We start from the raw sequence: 15,676 nt of genomic DNA, 5'->3' as shown, positions 1-15,676 counted from the left end.
CTAGCCAGGAAAGGCAAGGGTGAGGAATGCTGGGCGTTGCCTTCCCACGACGTCTCGGGATGTGTAGTGTCCTTGCCTCTGTTTTAAACTGTCACACTCGATTTCAGCCTAGATTTTCCCTCCTGCGCAGCTTTCCCCAGCTCTCTCAGACAGCAAATCTCTCTCCTTATGGAGATCCGCTGAATGTTTGCAAACTCGATTTAGCCTTGTTGCTGGGGGCCTTAAAGAATCGCATCCCTAAAAATATCTCCCAGTCCCCTGAGAGGCTTTTCGGAGGTGTCCTCTTTGTCCCTCCCTTCCACACTCTTCTTTCCATGAGCTCATCTTGTTGGCCAGGCATGGAAGTCTTTGCCCGGCCCCCTTATCCTTTACGCTCATGTTGTGTGTCTTGTTACCAGTTCAACACACCTTTGGTACCTTGGGGAGCAATGGTGTATATTAAAGAAACCAATGCTACATTTAAGATTTTAAAAATTCTCCTCTCTTGTCTTTGCAGCAGTGTGTGTACGATGGGCTTGGTCTTGCCGCTCTGGAGCGATGCCCTCATTCACCTGGATGGCGATGGGTAAGAGCAGGGTCGAAATGGGAATCCTCCATTTAGGTCACAGGGCCACAATCCTCCAGGAGAGAGCTGCTCTGCAGGGAGAATACCTTTCTCTAGGATGGTGCACACTCTTTGAGCTTGAGTTTGGGAAAGTTACTTTTTTTGGACCGCAGAAGCACTCACTCTGCTGGCCAGGAGATCATAGGAATTGTAGTGTCTCCTTCTCCTCCCCCCCCCCCCAAAAAAAAAAAAGCAGGTAACTTTCCTAAGCTCAGGGCAGACCAGAGCTTAAAGTGTGCCATGAATAAGTTTCAGCTCAGCTTTCTTTAGGATTGGGACTCTGGGACGCAAGTAGTTGTGGGGCGAAGTTTCCCCTGTTGTTATTCCTTGATTCCTCTTTTCTCTCTTGCCGGGGAACTTGGCTCTACTTGTGCCCCATCTCTGTGGCTGTCCGCCAGTGCCAGCTCAGGGCTGTTGGCCAAGATTCTGCCCCTTCCTCCAAACACATTTAAATGTCCATTTCCCCACTTCTGTGCTTGGCCCTGTGGGAGTAACACTCATTTGTTCTTGACTGGTATGTGATCGACAGACTCTGTGCCTTAAGTCCTTTAGTCTCAACTCTTTCGCTACTTAAGATGGTACCTTTTTTTTTAATCTTTAAAGGGGCTTCAGCGTCTCCACCGACAACAGGATCCACATCTTCAAGCCGGTGTCTGTGCAGGCCATGTGGTAAGAGGACCCTACCTTCTCTCTTCTCCTTTGTTTTGGTTTCATTTGCAGCCTTCTAAAACAAAAGAGAGAAGGGAAACATGTCAGATCAGACCCCAAGGTCTCTCTGGTCTAGTATTCTGATACCAAGGCTGTGGCCTTCCCAGTTTCTGTGGACCAAGTGCCTGGTAGTCAGAGCAAGCTTCAATGAGTGTGTGCATCTTTTTCGATGGGGGGACATTTTGGGGACTGAAAGGCCCTGGGGGCTGGATTACAACACGGTCACATCTGCTACCTAAATGGTCAGGGATGCTGCACAGTGCCATGTCCTCAGTTTGTGACGTGTCAGCTCATGTATTTCCACTCACAGGTTGTGTCACACACCGGTTATGTCTCGACCGGGCTCGTCTCCCTTCTCCTTTTTTAGGAGGCCGTTCGTTTCATTCACAGACCGGAGTGACTCACAGATCCCTTTTCGCTCTTGTCGAAATGTGCCACCCTGCTAAGTTTGAAATGCAGGAGCAGAATTCTTTGTAACCTGGATTCCTTAGATCACAGCCCAGGTTAGAACTGCAGCCCAAAAATAGGAAGAGCCAAGCCCCCATTTCAAGTTCTTAGAAAGCATCTCCAAACCTATTGCTAAAGAACCACCTTCCTTGGTGGACTTCAGCACCTCAGGCGGCTGGCTTGGGTGCGGATTTCTGAAACGCCATTTCCCAGGAAGGGTGCGGCTCACGACACACTTGGCCTTGGATGTCGCACGGTGGTGCTTTCGGTGTTTACACGCTGCTTTTGTGGAGGCTTTCCCCAAAAGCCAACAAGGAAATCCTCAGTGATAATAGGAATTGTTTGTGCACATTGCTACGTTAGTTAAAAAGTTAGTTTTATAAAGCAGTTGCAATCCATAGTGTAAAAGTGTCGTTCTGAAAAAGGGGAAATTGGTATGCAAATTCATTTTTTAAAGAAATAAATAATTTGCTTGTTCCTTATTTAACTATCTCAGTGTGTGGTGAAGGCTATGTATAGACTTTAAAAACAGCACCAGACAGCATTAAAAGTACCAAAGGGTTGTTTTCTAATAGGACTGGCTTAAGTGGAGTGTCTGAGCGGAAATGTCACAGGCATGTGAAAATAAATGGTAAAGCAAAATAAGCTGCTAAACCTGGGAATGTTGCTTTATGGGGGAGCTCCACCTCTGCATGGTGACAAGGATTCTGGAAGGTGCTGGGGGAAAAAGATCATGTTTCCAGCCACTACTAAGACATATAGGCCTTTTGAGTCATTTATGACATGCTCCTGCAAATCTGAAACAGGCCACCAAAGTGTCTCTTCTTCTTTCTCCTTCTCCCCATATTATTTTCTGGGGGGTCTCAGGTCCGCTCTTCAGAGTCTCCACAAGGCGTGCGAAGTGGCCCGGATCCACAACTACTACCCGGGCAGCCTCTTCCTCACCTGGGTCAGCTACTACGAGAGCCACATCAACTCAGACCAGTCTTCCGTCAATGAATGGAACGCCATGCAAGATGTCCAGTCCCACCGGCCCGATTCGCCAGCCCTCTTCACGGATGTGTAAGTCCATCGGGGAGTGTTTGCCCCAACATCTTGACCAGTTCACCTTGTATGGTCAGTTTTTCTTTTTTCCATCCTTCCTTTTTGTGATACCTTCCCTTCCTTCCTTTCAAAGAAGCATTTTACTCTGCCTACTGGACCTGCAGGCCCACTTTGGTATTGTTCTGCCATGATGTTTTGGGAAGAGAGTATAATGGATGCGAGAGAGAGAGAGGGGGCAAAGAAAAGAAAGTAACGGACTTGCTGACCCCGGGAGCAGCATAGCGTGCCACCGTCCTTCCTGATTAGCCCCGGCTATTTTTGCAGCTGCTGATAAGGCCGGAGAGGGTGTCTGGAATGCACCCACGGGTGATGGCAGGGGCCAGCTGTCGCCGTATAAGGAGACCTGGAGCCTCTTACTTTTCCCAGGGAAAGTACGCGGCAGCGGTTGGCCACCCTGACAGCGACGTCCTCCACTCCAAAGTCATTGGCAAAGTCTGCTTGGTGCCCAGGGACAGCAGGAGAGGCATTCTGTCAAAGAGGGGAGCAAGTGGCTAGTGGTTACGGTTCCACATGTCTGTGGAGCTCACTGGGTGATCTTTGTCTCGCATTTGCCTTCCTCTTTCTCTCTACCTTACAGGGTGGATGTTGAGGATGAAAATGGGAAGAGAACCCTTAAAATTCTTTGGGATTAAATATAGTGAGCCAGTGAGGAGGAGGAGTTTTAGTATTGGACTACAACTCTGGAGGCCAGGGTTTGATTCCCAGCTCAGCCATGAAACCCACTGGGTGACCTTTGGCAAGTTGTTCTCTCTCAGTATCGCAAGATGGCAATGGCAATCCTCCTCTGAACAAATCTTACCCAAAAAAACCCCGTGATAGGTTCACCTTAGGGTTGCTATAAGTCAAAAATGACTTGAAAGTACACAACACACACACGGGGGAGTAAACATAACCGACAAATATAATTGGAACCATGGTTACAGAATGTGTGTCTACAGTCAACACCCCACCACCCTGATTTCCACACTTCTGTGCATGTGGATTCCCCCCCTTAATGTGATAGAGTCTTGGGGCACTGAGAGTGTCAGCCCATGTGTTCCCCATCTTGGTTGGTGGGGACACAACTTTCCAAGGTGGAACATTGGGACATCCAGCCTTCTCCCAACAGGGATATGTCCTCCTAGAAGCACTAGGCCACAAAAGTCCCAACATCCCCAGAACCTTGCTGCCTGGGTGATGGGAGTTGTAGTCCATCATGCTTAGAGGGTGCCTTCTTATCGTGGAAGGTTGAATGATGGGGATTGGATGTTGCAAACAGCAGGGGCCACAGCCGGAAGAGTAAGGCGAACGATATAGGCACACTCTTTTCCTTCAGGGAGTTCCGCTTGCGAGGAACAAGCTGTTCTCCTCCACCCTCCCTGACCCCTGGTCCACTTTCCTCATTGAATTAGGAAGTCCTTGGATTGCTGGAAGGACAGAGCAGATGCTTTCGTTGCTGTGACTTCATGAGATATCTGTAAAGGCAGAGTGCTGAGGCTGCAAAAGCTTTGGTGTCCTACTCTTGCTCTCCAAGAAATGGAGGCTGAGCTTTAAAGCCTTGGTAGGCAGCCACAGAGGGTTTGGGAAGGTGCATTTACTTCCATTTCTTATCCTCCAGACTTTCCCCTCCAGGCTGCACTTCCAGCTTTGTGAAAAATGGTTTTGAGGGGGTAATACATCATGGAGGAAACATGCACATTTTCTGCGTTCAGTAGCACATAACTGTAGCTTGAAGCAGTCCACTCCCAAACAGTTTAGTAATTTGTTCCTAGTTGAATGACTTCCCCAGATGGGCATCCCAACTTCTCAGTTCTTTGCAAGAATGCCCTCCAGATATGGATAGACCTCTGGGATTGGTAGGACTGATGGGGGTTGCAGTCTGTCAACAGCTGGAGGCCTTCTGGATCTAAATAATCATGACTATAACAAGATGTGGGTTGAAGCCCCTGCCTAGCATGGATGGTGGTGGTGCTTTGAAGTCCTGTTTGCATACATCTTGAAAGCAAACGTCTGTGGCCGAAGAAGGATTCAGAGATGGCCCTTGCTTCCTTTTTGACTTATCTCTCTTTTCCCCTGCAGCCCAACAGAGCGTGAGCGCACGGAGCGTTTGATCAAGACCAAGCTGCGGGAGATTATGATGCAGAAGGACTTGGAGAACATCACATCCAAGGAGGTAAGGAAGAGAGAGTGGGGAGGCCTGGTTAAATCAGCTGTTTGGGAAGTTAGGTGATGTAGGCCTCACTCACAATCTGAATGCCGACTCTCTCTTTCCACCTTTCCCCAGATCCGGACGGAGCTGGAAATGCAGATGGCCTGTAACTTGCGGGAGTTCAAGGAATTCATCGACAACGAGATGATTGTGATCCTAGGACAGATGGACAGCCCCACCCAGATTTTTGACCATGTCTTCCTGGTAAGGCTTCATCCACTACCCCTTTTACAATTAAAGCTCCGGTAAGGTGGCTGTACGCACAATTGTGAGCTTTCTGCAGTGTCCTGCCCTCCTTGTTGGGCGGAGGAATCGGGGAACAACAGACCAGGGAAATGGGGAAACAAAGGCAGGAAGAAGCTTGTGTCCCTCTGGCAGGTGGGATCTTGCATCTCCCAGCCTAGCTGATGTGACGCTCCAGGAAATGGCCGGCGCAAACAAAGAGACTGGGCAGCCTTCTCTTTGTTCCTCTTTGTTCTGTCTGTTCTCACTCCCTCCATACAGTGTTAATTTCAGCACACACACACACACCTGAAAGGCCTCGCTCACCAGGGCCACCTTTGGGGCTGCCAATACCTCCTGATGGGCAACATTTTGGGTTGAGGGGGGCTTTCTCCTCTCTCAACCCAAACCCTAAGCCTGCCCTGTCATCCCTTGCCAATTTGCCATGGCAAGGCTGTTCACCCAAAGCGCCCCCAAGAGGAAAGAGTTGTTTCCACTCTGTCCTCCTTGCTTCCTTTGGTATTCCCCATCTATGTTGATTTTGTGGGACTTCCCAACCATATCAACAGCATGAAAGCAAAGAAAATGCTAGAACTTGGCACATTTTAAAAAAGCAGAGAGGTGTTATTTCCTGCAAAAAGCCAGTGTGGCGATTGCATAGCTTCCCAGATACGGTTGGACTGCACCTCCCAGCAGCCCTAGCCAATCTAGGGAGTTGCAATCTAACCTCCTCCGAAGGGCTGCACTAAGGAAGGCCAAAGAGGCTGGTTGGAACCAATAGATATCGTCTGGAAAAGCTGGCATAGAGCACCAGCAAGATTTGGGCATGAATTTCTCCAGTGGGGCCAGAGGGAACCCACCCATAAGCACTCTGGAACTCTGCATTACCCCCGAATACCTCTTGTTTTCCTCTGCAGTCCCTCTCAAAATGGTGACAGGAAGTGATACTTCCTGCCACCATTTTGAAAGGGGCTGCAGAGGAAAACAGAGGTCTTTAGGCTTGTTGTGGAGAAGATGCGGTCTGAAGGGGAAATCTTTTTGGTGGAGTTGTGTGACTGTTTTTATCTCTCTCTCTCCCTCTCTCTCTCTCTCTCTCTCTCCCCCACACAGGGTTCTGAGTGGAACGCCTCCAACTTGGAAGACCTGCAGAACCGAGGGTAAGTAAGTTCCACCGCCTGGGTTTTGGCTATGCTTGTTGGGCATGATGGGATTTATTGTCTGTCACAGTGGGAAGGCAGCCATTTTGGAGGTTGTTGGACTGCAGCATCTACACAGTGCCACATTCACTGTCTTTGAGTGTTTCCATGCTTTACAGCCCATAGCACTTGGATATCCGCCCAGCTGCTGTGGCTCTATCATGTGGAATCCTAGAGTTTGTAGTTTGGGGAGGGATACATAGACTTTAGTGCTTGGGATTCAAGAAATAGACCTTGACTGAACTTTGCAACTGTAAAAGTGGTGAATTGGACCAAAAAGCGCACCTCTTCTCGCATTCTCCAAGTGACCAGGGAGCTGGTTAACAGGGTCTGTAAAAAGACAGGGTTTCTCTTATTATCTACGGCAGCCTCCCTTGCCTCCCCAGCGTTCTCATTTCATGTTCTGTTTCCTGCAAAGGGTCCGGTACATATTGAACGTCACCCGAGAGATCGACAACTTCTTCCCCGGCGTTTTCGAGTACCACAATATCCGCGTTTACGACGAGGAGGCGACAGACCTGTTGGCGTACTGGAACGACACCTACAAGTTCATCTCCAAAGCAAAGCAAGTCTTATTCCCCCCCCCCCCCCCAAAATAGTGTGCTATATGTTGTTGGTGTTATATGCCTTCAATTCCAGTTTACGACGACTCTTTATCATAAAGTTTTTTGGGGGAAGATTTATTACTGGCATGCAAGTATTTCCTTTCATTCATGTGCCGCTTTCTCTCTCCTTGCTCCAAATTTATTCATGTAGAAAGAACGGATCCAAGTGCCTGGTTCACTGCAAGATGGGAGTCAGCCGGTCGGCTTCCACGGTGATCGCTTACGCCATGAAGGAGTACGGCTGGAACCTGGACCGGGCCTACGACTACGTGAAGGAGCGCCGCACCGTCACCAAGCCCAACCCCAGCTTCATGAGGCAGCTGGAGGAATACCAAGGCATCCTCCTGGCCAGGTGAGCTCCCGCAGAACGGAAACGCAGCCCAGCATTCAGTGTCTCCGGTGGTGGATGGCAGAGTGGGAAACACAGATGGTTCCCAAAAAAGTCAGACCAAAAAAAATAGTCAAATACTTAAAACATGCCAACTATTTAAAAATCCACACTGCAGAAATAATCCAGTTTGACCCCACTTTAACTGCCATGGCTCAATGCTGTGGAATGCTGGGATTTATAGTTTGTTGCGGCTCCAGAGCGCTCTGACAGAGAAGGCTAAACAGCTCTCAAAACTATGAACCCCAGGATTCTGTAGCATGGACCCATTGCAGTTAAAGCGGTGTCAATCTGGATTACAATCCCCATGTTCCTTCCTGACAACCTTCCCCCCCCCCCTCTGCCCATTCAAATGGGTTGTTTTCGAAACCTGAGACCCCCATCATCTGATTTTGTGGGGAAAGCGATGTGTCACCGCTGCATGTGTTTGTGTCTGTGGTGTTTGTGTTTTCCTTTCCTCTTGGTGCCCCTCTGCCTGCCCTTGCCCACGCAACGGTTCCCGTCTGATCTCCGGAAAGGAGGTGGGGAGGGAGGGAAAGAGACTTCGTGTTCTGCCAAAGGAATCCCGTTTGACCGCCACGCGGTTCCCAGGTGGCCCTCGGCTCCAATGTCAGGCTCTTTGAGTGTTTTGGAGCAGCGGAGGGCAAGAATGGAGCATGGAAAGAGAGCAGGAAGAACCCAGCCAAGGTTATCTGGGCCAAGCTGAACTTTTAAACTCAGGAATGACTGAAGACAAGCTTAACCTGTCCCTGAATTCCTGACTGGGAGAAAGTAACTCTTGCCATCCATTGCCCAGCGTTTCAAACTTCCAAAATGCTGCAAAAAGCCCTGCAAGGTAGACTCAGGCCCACTAAGTGTTTCAGACTCAGGTGCGGGAGTCTTTGAGACTCAGGCAGAAATGGAGCTTAGACAAGTTCAGTTTTGAAACGTTTTCAGAAGAATGCTGGCTTCTTTGGTGGAGACGGGGAGACTGCCCTGAGTTTGCAAGGCCCGAATGTAGAACTGGCTTGGAGGCCTCTCGTTCATAAGGCTTCCATCTTGCAGTCGCCAACAACAAACCCTACAGTAAAGAAACAAAGTCTTAGGATACTTCCGACAGAGGACCATGATTAAACGCACATCCCTTCTGCTCCAAACAGACTTTCGAGGTTTCAGAAAGAGAAATGGGGGATCATCCAAAGTGAAATGAACTGGACCGAGCAGAGAAACAACTGCTTAGTTCTTCCCCTTCCTCCCCTCCTTAAAAGATGCCTACCCTTGTTTACCAAATCTTCATACCTCCGGAGCAGATAAAACGCTGATTCACATTCACATGATGGGTACTTCGGTTTCAGAGCCAGCTGATATGTGGAAAGAAAGCATTGCAGTTCAGGACTTCTCAAGTTACACCTTTGCAAAGGTTGTGTTCCCCCCCCCCCCCCCTCGTCTCAACAGTGCTAGATGGAAAAACATTTTTGGGGACTGTGACTCCCAGAATCCCCCAGCCAGCAATACTGGCTGGGGGATTCTGAGAGTCACAGGTCCCCATCAGCTTCCAGGCCAGTGAGCAAACGGCTTTATCTGTAAAGCAGTTCATCCAGAATAAGTATAATAAAAACAACGGCATTTTACAACAGGCCAGGCAGCAAAAGAGTCAGCAAATCCGAAAGACAAACTCTGGTTGCATAACGGTCGAAACCACTTGGGCCAGCCGTATGTTTGGATTTCTGCAACTTCCCAGTAGCCATTATTCTGTTCGTTTGGGGCAAATTATTCCATTTCTCTCTCTTTTGCCTCCATGCGTGGCCTCCAAAGTTCCTGAATTCAAGATTTCCCTTTGGTTCCAAAGCTGTTCATCTTGGACTAGGGATGGAAAGCCATTGTTTCATGCCCCCAAAAAACTACACCACGATTTTTATGCAGAAACAGTGTATTTCTGCACAGAATTATTTCCTGCAGCATTTTGGGTTCTGCGGCAGGCCGAAATAGCGCAGGAAAAAATACGTTTCCTCTCACAGTGGGGGGAAAACTACAGAAATGACATGTCCTTGCAGGCGAGGATTAAATATTTGGACGTTTTTATGTCCCTGTCTTACCCCTGTAGGTTAAGAATTTAGGTAAGAGAACTGAGTTCACACTAAGCCTACAAAGGAGGGTTGGATTCCATTGCAAGCCATTCCGGTTTGCTGCCAGCCCAGCCGCTGTTTGTGTAGCTTGTTTTTCCGGCTTGCTTCTGGGCGGACGTTTGATCCCTTCGCTTAAGCGCCAGAGAGAGGAGCGTGACTTGTATCAAGATCTGGGCACCTAAACCAGGGTGTGGGAATCAGGGGGAAAGAGAGCCATCTTCCTTCTGCCAGGGGATAGTGGGAAGAATTCAGGATGGCGCTTGCGCTCCCTCTCATGACTCAGGTTTGGAAGTGCAGCTGTGGGGAGAGGAGTTGTTGCTGTTGATGTTGTTGTGCACCTTCCCATTGTCCCAAACACAGCAGCATTTTCTTCAGCAGTGGTCCCTATTTGTCTTTCTCCCCTCCATACACTAATCGTATCTGAGTCGGTCTCAAACCCGATGTTAATTCCCTCCTCCCGTTCTTTTTCTCCTGACAGTAAACAGAGACACAACAAGCTGTGGCGGTCACATTCGGACAGCGATCTCTCCGACCATCATGAGCCGTTGGGCAAGTCCGGGATGGAGGTGAGCAAGAAGGAGATCACCACTTCAGCGGACCAGATCTCGGACAACAAGACCTCCAACTGCCTTCAACACCCGCCGGTATCGGGTCTCCCCGCCATCCCACCGGTGGAACCCCTGTGCCATTCTGGCCCCAACCTTCTGGGGAACCTGTGTAACAAAGAACGGGTGATCCAGCTGGAGATATCATCGAGAGACTATAACACCGAGCAGATGGAGGACAAGTTGAACTTGAACAATCTCAATGGCTGCCCTTCTGGATGTTGCTTAGATGATGCTTCGTTTCCCTTGGACAATTGCGATGCGTCGGATGCCTTATTACAGCAGGGAGAAGCCCTGGAGGTGGCCACTGGATTCCCAGACTTGACAGTGGAGGATTTGGAAAGCGATGCCCTCAAGCAAGGAGATGGGAACGTCCACTTGATGCCTATGGAAGAGCTGGAGTCTTGCTTGCAAGATGTTTCCGGACAGAACTCTCCCAGCCCTCCAATGCCAGCTGTCACAGCATCGCAACCTGAGGAAGCAGACTTCGGGGCAGACAGGATCGACTTCTTCAGCGCCTTGGAAAAATTTGTGGAACTCTCTCAGGAGAGTAGACCTCGGACTTGTTCCCATTCCAGGACGGAGGACCAAGTCAGCAACCGGAATGGCTTGTCAAGGATCTCTGCGCTGGATCTGTCACCTTCAGAGCCCATGGAAGATGCTCAGCCACGGGACAGCTCTGCAGGCAACTCCCCACAAGCGTCAGAGGAATCCTCTGTGGAGGAGGACCAGCTGAAGGTACAAAATATGGGAAAGGAAACGTCAGTTTGGCTTGAGTATAAAATAAACACGTATCACCCTGGGCACCCACCCCATCTTGTCTGATTTGGGAAGCTAGGCGTAGTTAGACCTGGTTAATACTGAGATGGGAAACTGCCAGGGAATACCCAATGAGGCTAGCAAAGAATCAGAAGGTCACTTCCACTTGGGAGGAGAGGGAAGACCCTGTTCTTTAAAATTCATTTTGCTAAAACAAAGTACAGCAGGCAGCTTGAGAGCTGTGCCGTTTGGAAGCTTCTGGAGGTACAATATTCCCACTTTCTTTGAAAAACAAAATGTGGGGAGACCTCCAAGGGCTGCAGAAACATAGAAAACCAAGCAAGTCTGTAACAGATAAGTTGTACAACCGATTGGCCAGCCCATTTGTAGAAGGTTATTGATTTTATTTGCCTTCCATTTTCTGGACATTTTAATAAGCTTTTCAGGTAGTAATCTGTGTAACTGTATGCAGAAAGTAAACCTATCCTTGGCAACAGGTTGTGTCCTTTTATTTCCAGTCCTCCTTAGATGGAACAGCATTCAAATCAGATATTTTATTGATAACATATGCATGCTGAGACTTCACTTCACACATTTCCCCCTTTTTCTTTCTGCTTTCTCTTCTTTAAAAATAATAGGTCTCGGGCCTGACGCGATCCCATTCGGAAAATGCCATCTCGGTTAAAGAAATAGTCACTGAAATTGAGTCGATCCACCAGGGAGCGGGCCAAGCAAAGACAGATGCATTGAACAACCCAGTTCTGCCATCAAAGAGAAACACCGTCCATGAGTTACCTGCAGAGTCAGTCTGGGCCTGGGAAAGCAGGACTGGAAAAGCTGAGTCCGCTGAGGGAGGTGGCTCTGTCCCGAAGGAAGCAGCTAGAGAGCCTTCGAAACTGGATCAGGAACCGGCTTTTGTCCTTCAGGTGCCTTCCGGTAAGCCGGACCCAGAAGAAAGCAGCGATTTGGCAGAAGGCCTGACAGAGGGTCACGTTAACCCTGGACCAAAGTGGTGCTCAGGGTCTGTACGGCGGGCCACCCTGGAGTTTGAAGAGCGTCTGAGGCAAGAGCAAGAGTTGCAGCACGCTTCCCCTGTTGCTGCCTTACCCACCCGGAAGAACTCAAAAAACGAATCCACAGCAACCGATCTCCCTGTGAAGGGTAAGAATGAAGAACCGTCTCACGATCCGGCTCAGCTCTCCAAGGACAAGGAGGCCTCGAGAGCTGGCAGTGCTGGGACTGGAACTGGTTCTGAACAGCCCACCGAAAGACCTTCATCTCCCTCTCATGTTGGTCTGTCAGCAGAGCTAGCATGGTTAGCCAAAGAGCACAGAACAGTGGTTGCAGCTGAAAGTCACGAGAAGACGTCTGCTCCTTGCCGCCTTCTCCTCCCAAAAAGAATCGAGATCATTGAGTACACCCACGCGGTCAGGACCCCCGTTCTCTTGGGTGGCGACATGGCAGCAGCAGAGAGGAGTGGCCCACAAGAGGCGGAGAAACACAAGGTGGTGGCAACCTCACCAGCGGTGGATGAAAACTGCAACGCCGCCTCATGCTCCCAGGATCTTGCGGGAACATCGGCTTCACTCAAGCCCTCTGATTTGGATAGCGGGAGTTTAAAGAAATTGGTCTTCTCCTTGGGCAGCCCCGATGACCAAGAGGAGGAAAAGGAGGAGAAATATCTTGGGCCGTCGTCTAACACAGACCCTTCTCCGTGCGCTAACCGGGCAAGATGTCCGCCCATGCCATGCTGGGATTGCCGGCCTCACTTCCATGTGGAGGGCGTCACTCAGGACAGCACGAGCTCAGATCCGGACCCAACGCCTCAGACAGGCTATGCTGGAAACGGACAGTTTGCCTTCGAGGAGAGAGGGAGCACCCTGCGCAGGAGGAGTGAGGGTGCCTTGACACACTGGAGCCAAGAGGACTTTGTTTCACCCCGTACATTAGGGGCAATGGCGGCAGGGCGGCCCCCTGAAGCTTCCCCCGCCTCCCCACTTTGTGCCGTCTTGCCACGCAGCTCCAGTGGCGACAACCTCAAAGACTCAAACAGGGCTGAAGTGTCGGAAGCCCGGGTCCGGCAAGCAGGCCTCACCGCCCCTTCCCACATGAAGCGCTCTGCCTCCTTGGCCAAGCTGGATCGCCTGAACTTGTTGAAAGACGACTTATCTGGGAGGGACTCTCTCCCTACGGGTGCCCACCCGGGGTCTCCGGATTCGCTCTGCACCCCTTTCGGACACAGGGATCCCAGCTCGCCACGCCAGGCTGTTGTCCCGCCGCCCAGCCCTGCCATCATCTCGTTGCCTGCTTCCTTGACCCCCCAGCCCACAGTGCATTTAGTGGAACAGCTCAAACTGATGGAGTGCATTGCGTTGAGCAGGCCGGTGGAGAGACCTCTGGTCCAGTACACCAAAGAGTTCAATCCAGCCCGGCAGCTCCCGGACGCCAAATTGACTAGCACCCAAACGGTCGGGCTGCCCGGTTCAGGGATGGCCTACCCGACCGAACAGCCGCCCGTAAACCCTTGGTATCAACCCAGTAGAACTCGACCGCCCAGACGACCGAGGAAAGCGAATGACAGGAAGCGTACAACCAACTCACTGTACAATACCATGTGAACCTGGGTCCTCTTTCTCTCCCCCGTTCCCTTCCCCTCCCCAACTTTTGCAACCCCCCCTTGTCATGTTCTTCTAATGGGGCAGATGTAATATATATTGAGACATGCACTTTATTAGTTAGGGTAATGTTTTGTTTTTGTTTTTTTAATATCTATCTATCTATATATATATGTTCGTTTATTTTTACCGTTCCCTGTTGCATGTAGGTTCCAAGGTGGCTGGTTTCATAGTAGTCTGCCTTCTTCTCCCATGCAAGTGACTGCAAGATCACAGGGTTTATTTTTTGTGGGGGAAGAGTTTTGCATTTTGTTATTTTCATATTAAGAAAACCTTTTGGGGGAAATCAGTAAACCTCAGCGGTGGGTGGGCTTTTGTTTTGGTTGGTTGGCTTTGTCTTAAAAGAACACCCCTCCTCTTCCTCTTCTTTTAAAGTGTCGCATGGGAGTAAGGATGAGACATAGATTTGGCTTTGGCTTGATCCAGGGGGACTCTTCCTTTGAAGAACCTGCTGGCAAAGTGGGCATCGGAACGGTTCCCGAATCAACGTTCCTGTCCTGCAGATCCTCTCTGATATCTACGCAGGTTCATTTCTTGCAAATCCCCTCAAGGAAGATTACTTGAGCGGAAAGATCAGGAGCTGCTCCATGCTTTGAGCTCCGATCTGGTTCTCCTGGCTGGGGCCGTAAGGTACCAGGCTCACGTTTGTTGGCATGATTGGGACTCACGGTGCCAAATTATCCTTGTTCCTGCCCAGGACTGCAAAACTTGGTGCTTCTAGGTTTGTTCCTAATTTTTCTCCAGGCTCCTCCAAACCCAACCGTTTGCCCAGCAAGCCCTGCGCAGGAAACCGGATCAGGAATGGTGTGGTCTTCTTGGTTGTCTTGGAGTGCAGCTGCCTTAAGCCTAGCCAGTGGTGAAGGAGGCTGGGAGTTGCAGTCCAGCCACATCTGGAAAGACACACCATTCCCAATGTTGTGTTAGAACGGCTGCTCAGGGAACAAGGAAACTCTTGCGTGGGTCTCCCTCGAACTCCAGTCGCAAAGGCAGCCTCCGGTGTCAAAGCGGGCCGCTTTTTTGCATGAGTTGAGAGCAAGTCTTTACCAATTCTGATTTAGAGGCATGGAAGAGGAAGAGGAGACCTTTGGGAAGAGGGAGAGTGTTCTCTTAAAACAAACCTTTTTTCTTTTTGAGGGTTTTTGTTTTAAAGCCCTTTCATTACTTGAATAAAACGGTGGGCGTTTATGAGTTGGCTTTTTTAAAACCTTCTTGACTCTGCGAAGAGCGTAGCTTCCCTCTGGCTCCTCTCTGGCCTGCAAACAGTGGTCAGGACACCTTCCCTTACTCCTCTCCCACTCCTCTATTTGAAACAAACTGAGTTTATAGATTCCACCCCAGTTTTATTATCATCATTTCTCCCTCTCTCCGCCTATACATTCATGCACAAAGGTTTTCCCCATCATCTCAGCCCTCCGTCCCCAAGGACAAAGAGGGACAAGCTTCGTCTAACACTGTAGACAAGTCTTTTGTGGGGGGATATCTTCTTTTCTTTTGCAGAAGAGGGTCCCCTTGTATCTCATAAACTGGAAGGCTGGCTTATCTTCATTATCTCATGTGCTTCCATGCGCACGTTCTTCCTCTTCCTCTGCGTTTGTCTGGCTCATTTTTCTTTATGGGGAACTCTTTCTGAGTCGTGCCAAAACAGATGTGCCCTTCTGGCGATCCTCATCATCTTTTGGGGTCTCCCCTTTATTTCTCCTGCACCGTTTTTGGCCCAAAAATATATTCTTCTTTTTTAAAGGTATTTGTCTACTCAAATACCTTCTAGGAGCATTTTCACCTTGTTTTTTAGGAGGGCGGATGGGGCGTTCTCTCCTGAGCATAAAAACATGGCCCAAGATGACGTCCTAGAAGGCATTCAGGGGCAAACGGTTTTGTTTGGGGAAAGGGTGCGATGGGGGGGACCCAGTCCTCCAAGATCTCCTGGAGACCTTGGAGGACTGGGTCCCCCCATTGCACCCTTTCCCCAAACAAAACCCCCAGTTGCACATCCCAGTCTGCAGCTCATCTTTTGTGCCTCGCCTTCTCGCGCTTTTCGGTTCGCTTCTATTTTCTAGCGGAGATCAGGAC

General features: G+C 49.8%; 1 protein-coding gene across 2 annotated transcripts in view; it reads left to right on the top strand.

The window, feature by feature from the left end:
* SSH2 (slingshot protein phosphatase 2) overlaps positions 1-15,503 on the top strand; it is a 64,402-nt gene extending 48,899 nt beyond the window's left edge. For both annotated transcript variants that reach the window (XM_089483901.1, XM_089483900.1), the window contains 10 exons: positions 497-565; positions 1,208-1,273; positions 2,627-2,821; positions 4,922-5,015; positions 5,127-5,255; positions 6,384-6,430; positions 6,888-7,034; positions 7,226-7,426; positions 10,046-10,910; positions 11,570-15,503. In XM_089483901.1, coding sequence (XP_089340027.1) covers positions 497-565; positions 1,208-1,273; positions 2,627-2,821; positions 4,922-5,015; positions 5,127-5,255; positions 6,384-6,430; positions 6,888-7,034; positions 7,226-7,426; positions 10,046-10,910; positions 11,570-13,549 — 3,793 coding nt within the window. In that variant the 3' untranslated portion in view covers positions 13,550-15,503. The remainder of the gene's footprint in view (positions 1-496; positions 566-1,207; positions 1,274-2,626; positions 2,822-4,921; positions 5,016-5,126; positions 5,256-6,383; positions 6,431-6,887; positions 7,035-7,225; positions 7,427-10,045; positions 10,911-11,569) is intronic.
* Positions 15,504-15,676: the final 173 nt, after the last annotated feature.

Source organism: Sceloporus occidentalis, unplaced genomic scaffold (genome assembly GCF_023333645.1).
Source record: "Sceloporus occidentalis isolate IW3139 unplaced genomic scaffold, rSceOcc1.0.p SCAF_21, whole genome shotgun sequence".
NCBI classification, from domain to species: domain Eukaryota; kingdom Metazoa; phylum Chordata; class Lepidosauria; order Squamata; family Phrynosomatidae; genus Sceloporus; species Sceloporus occidentalis.
This window is presented reverse-complemented; position numbering and strand designations above follow the sequence as displayed.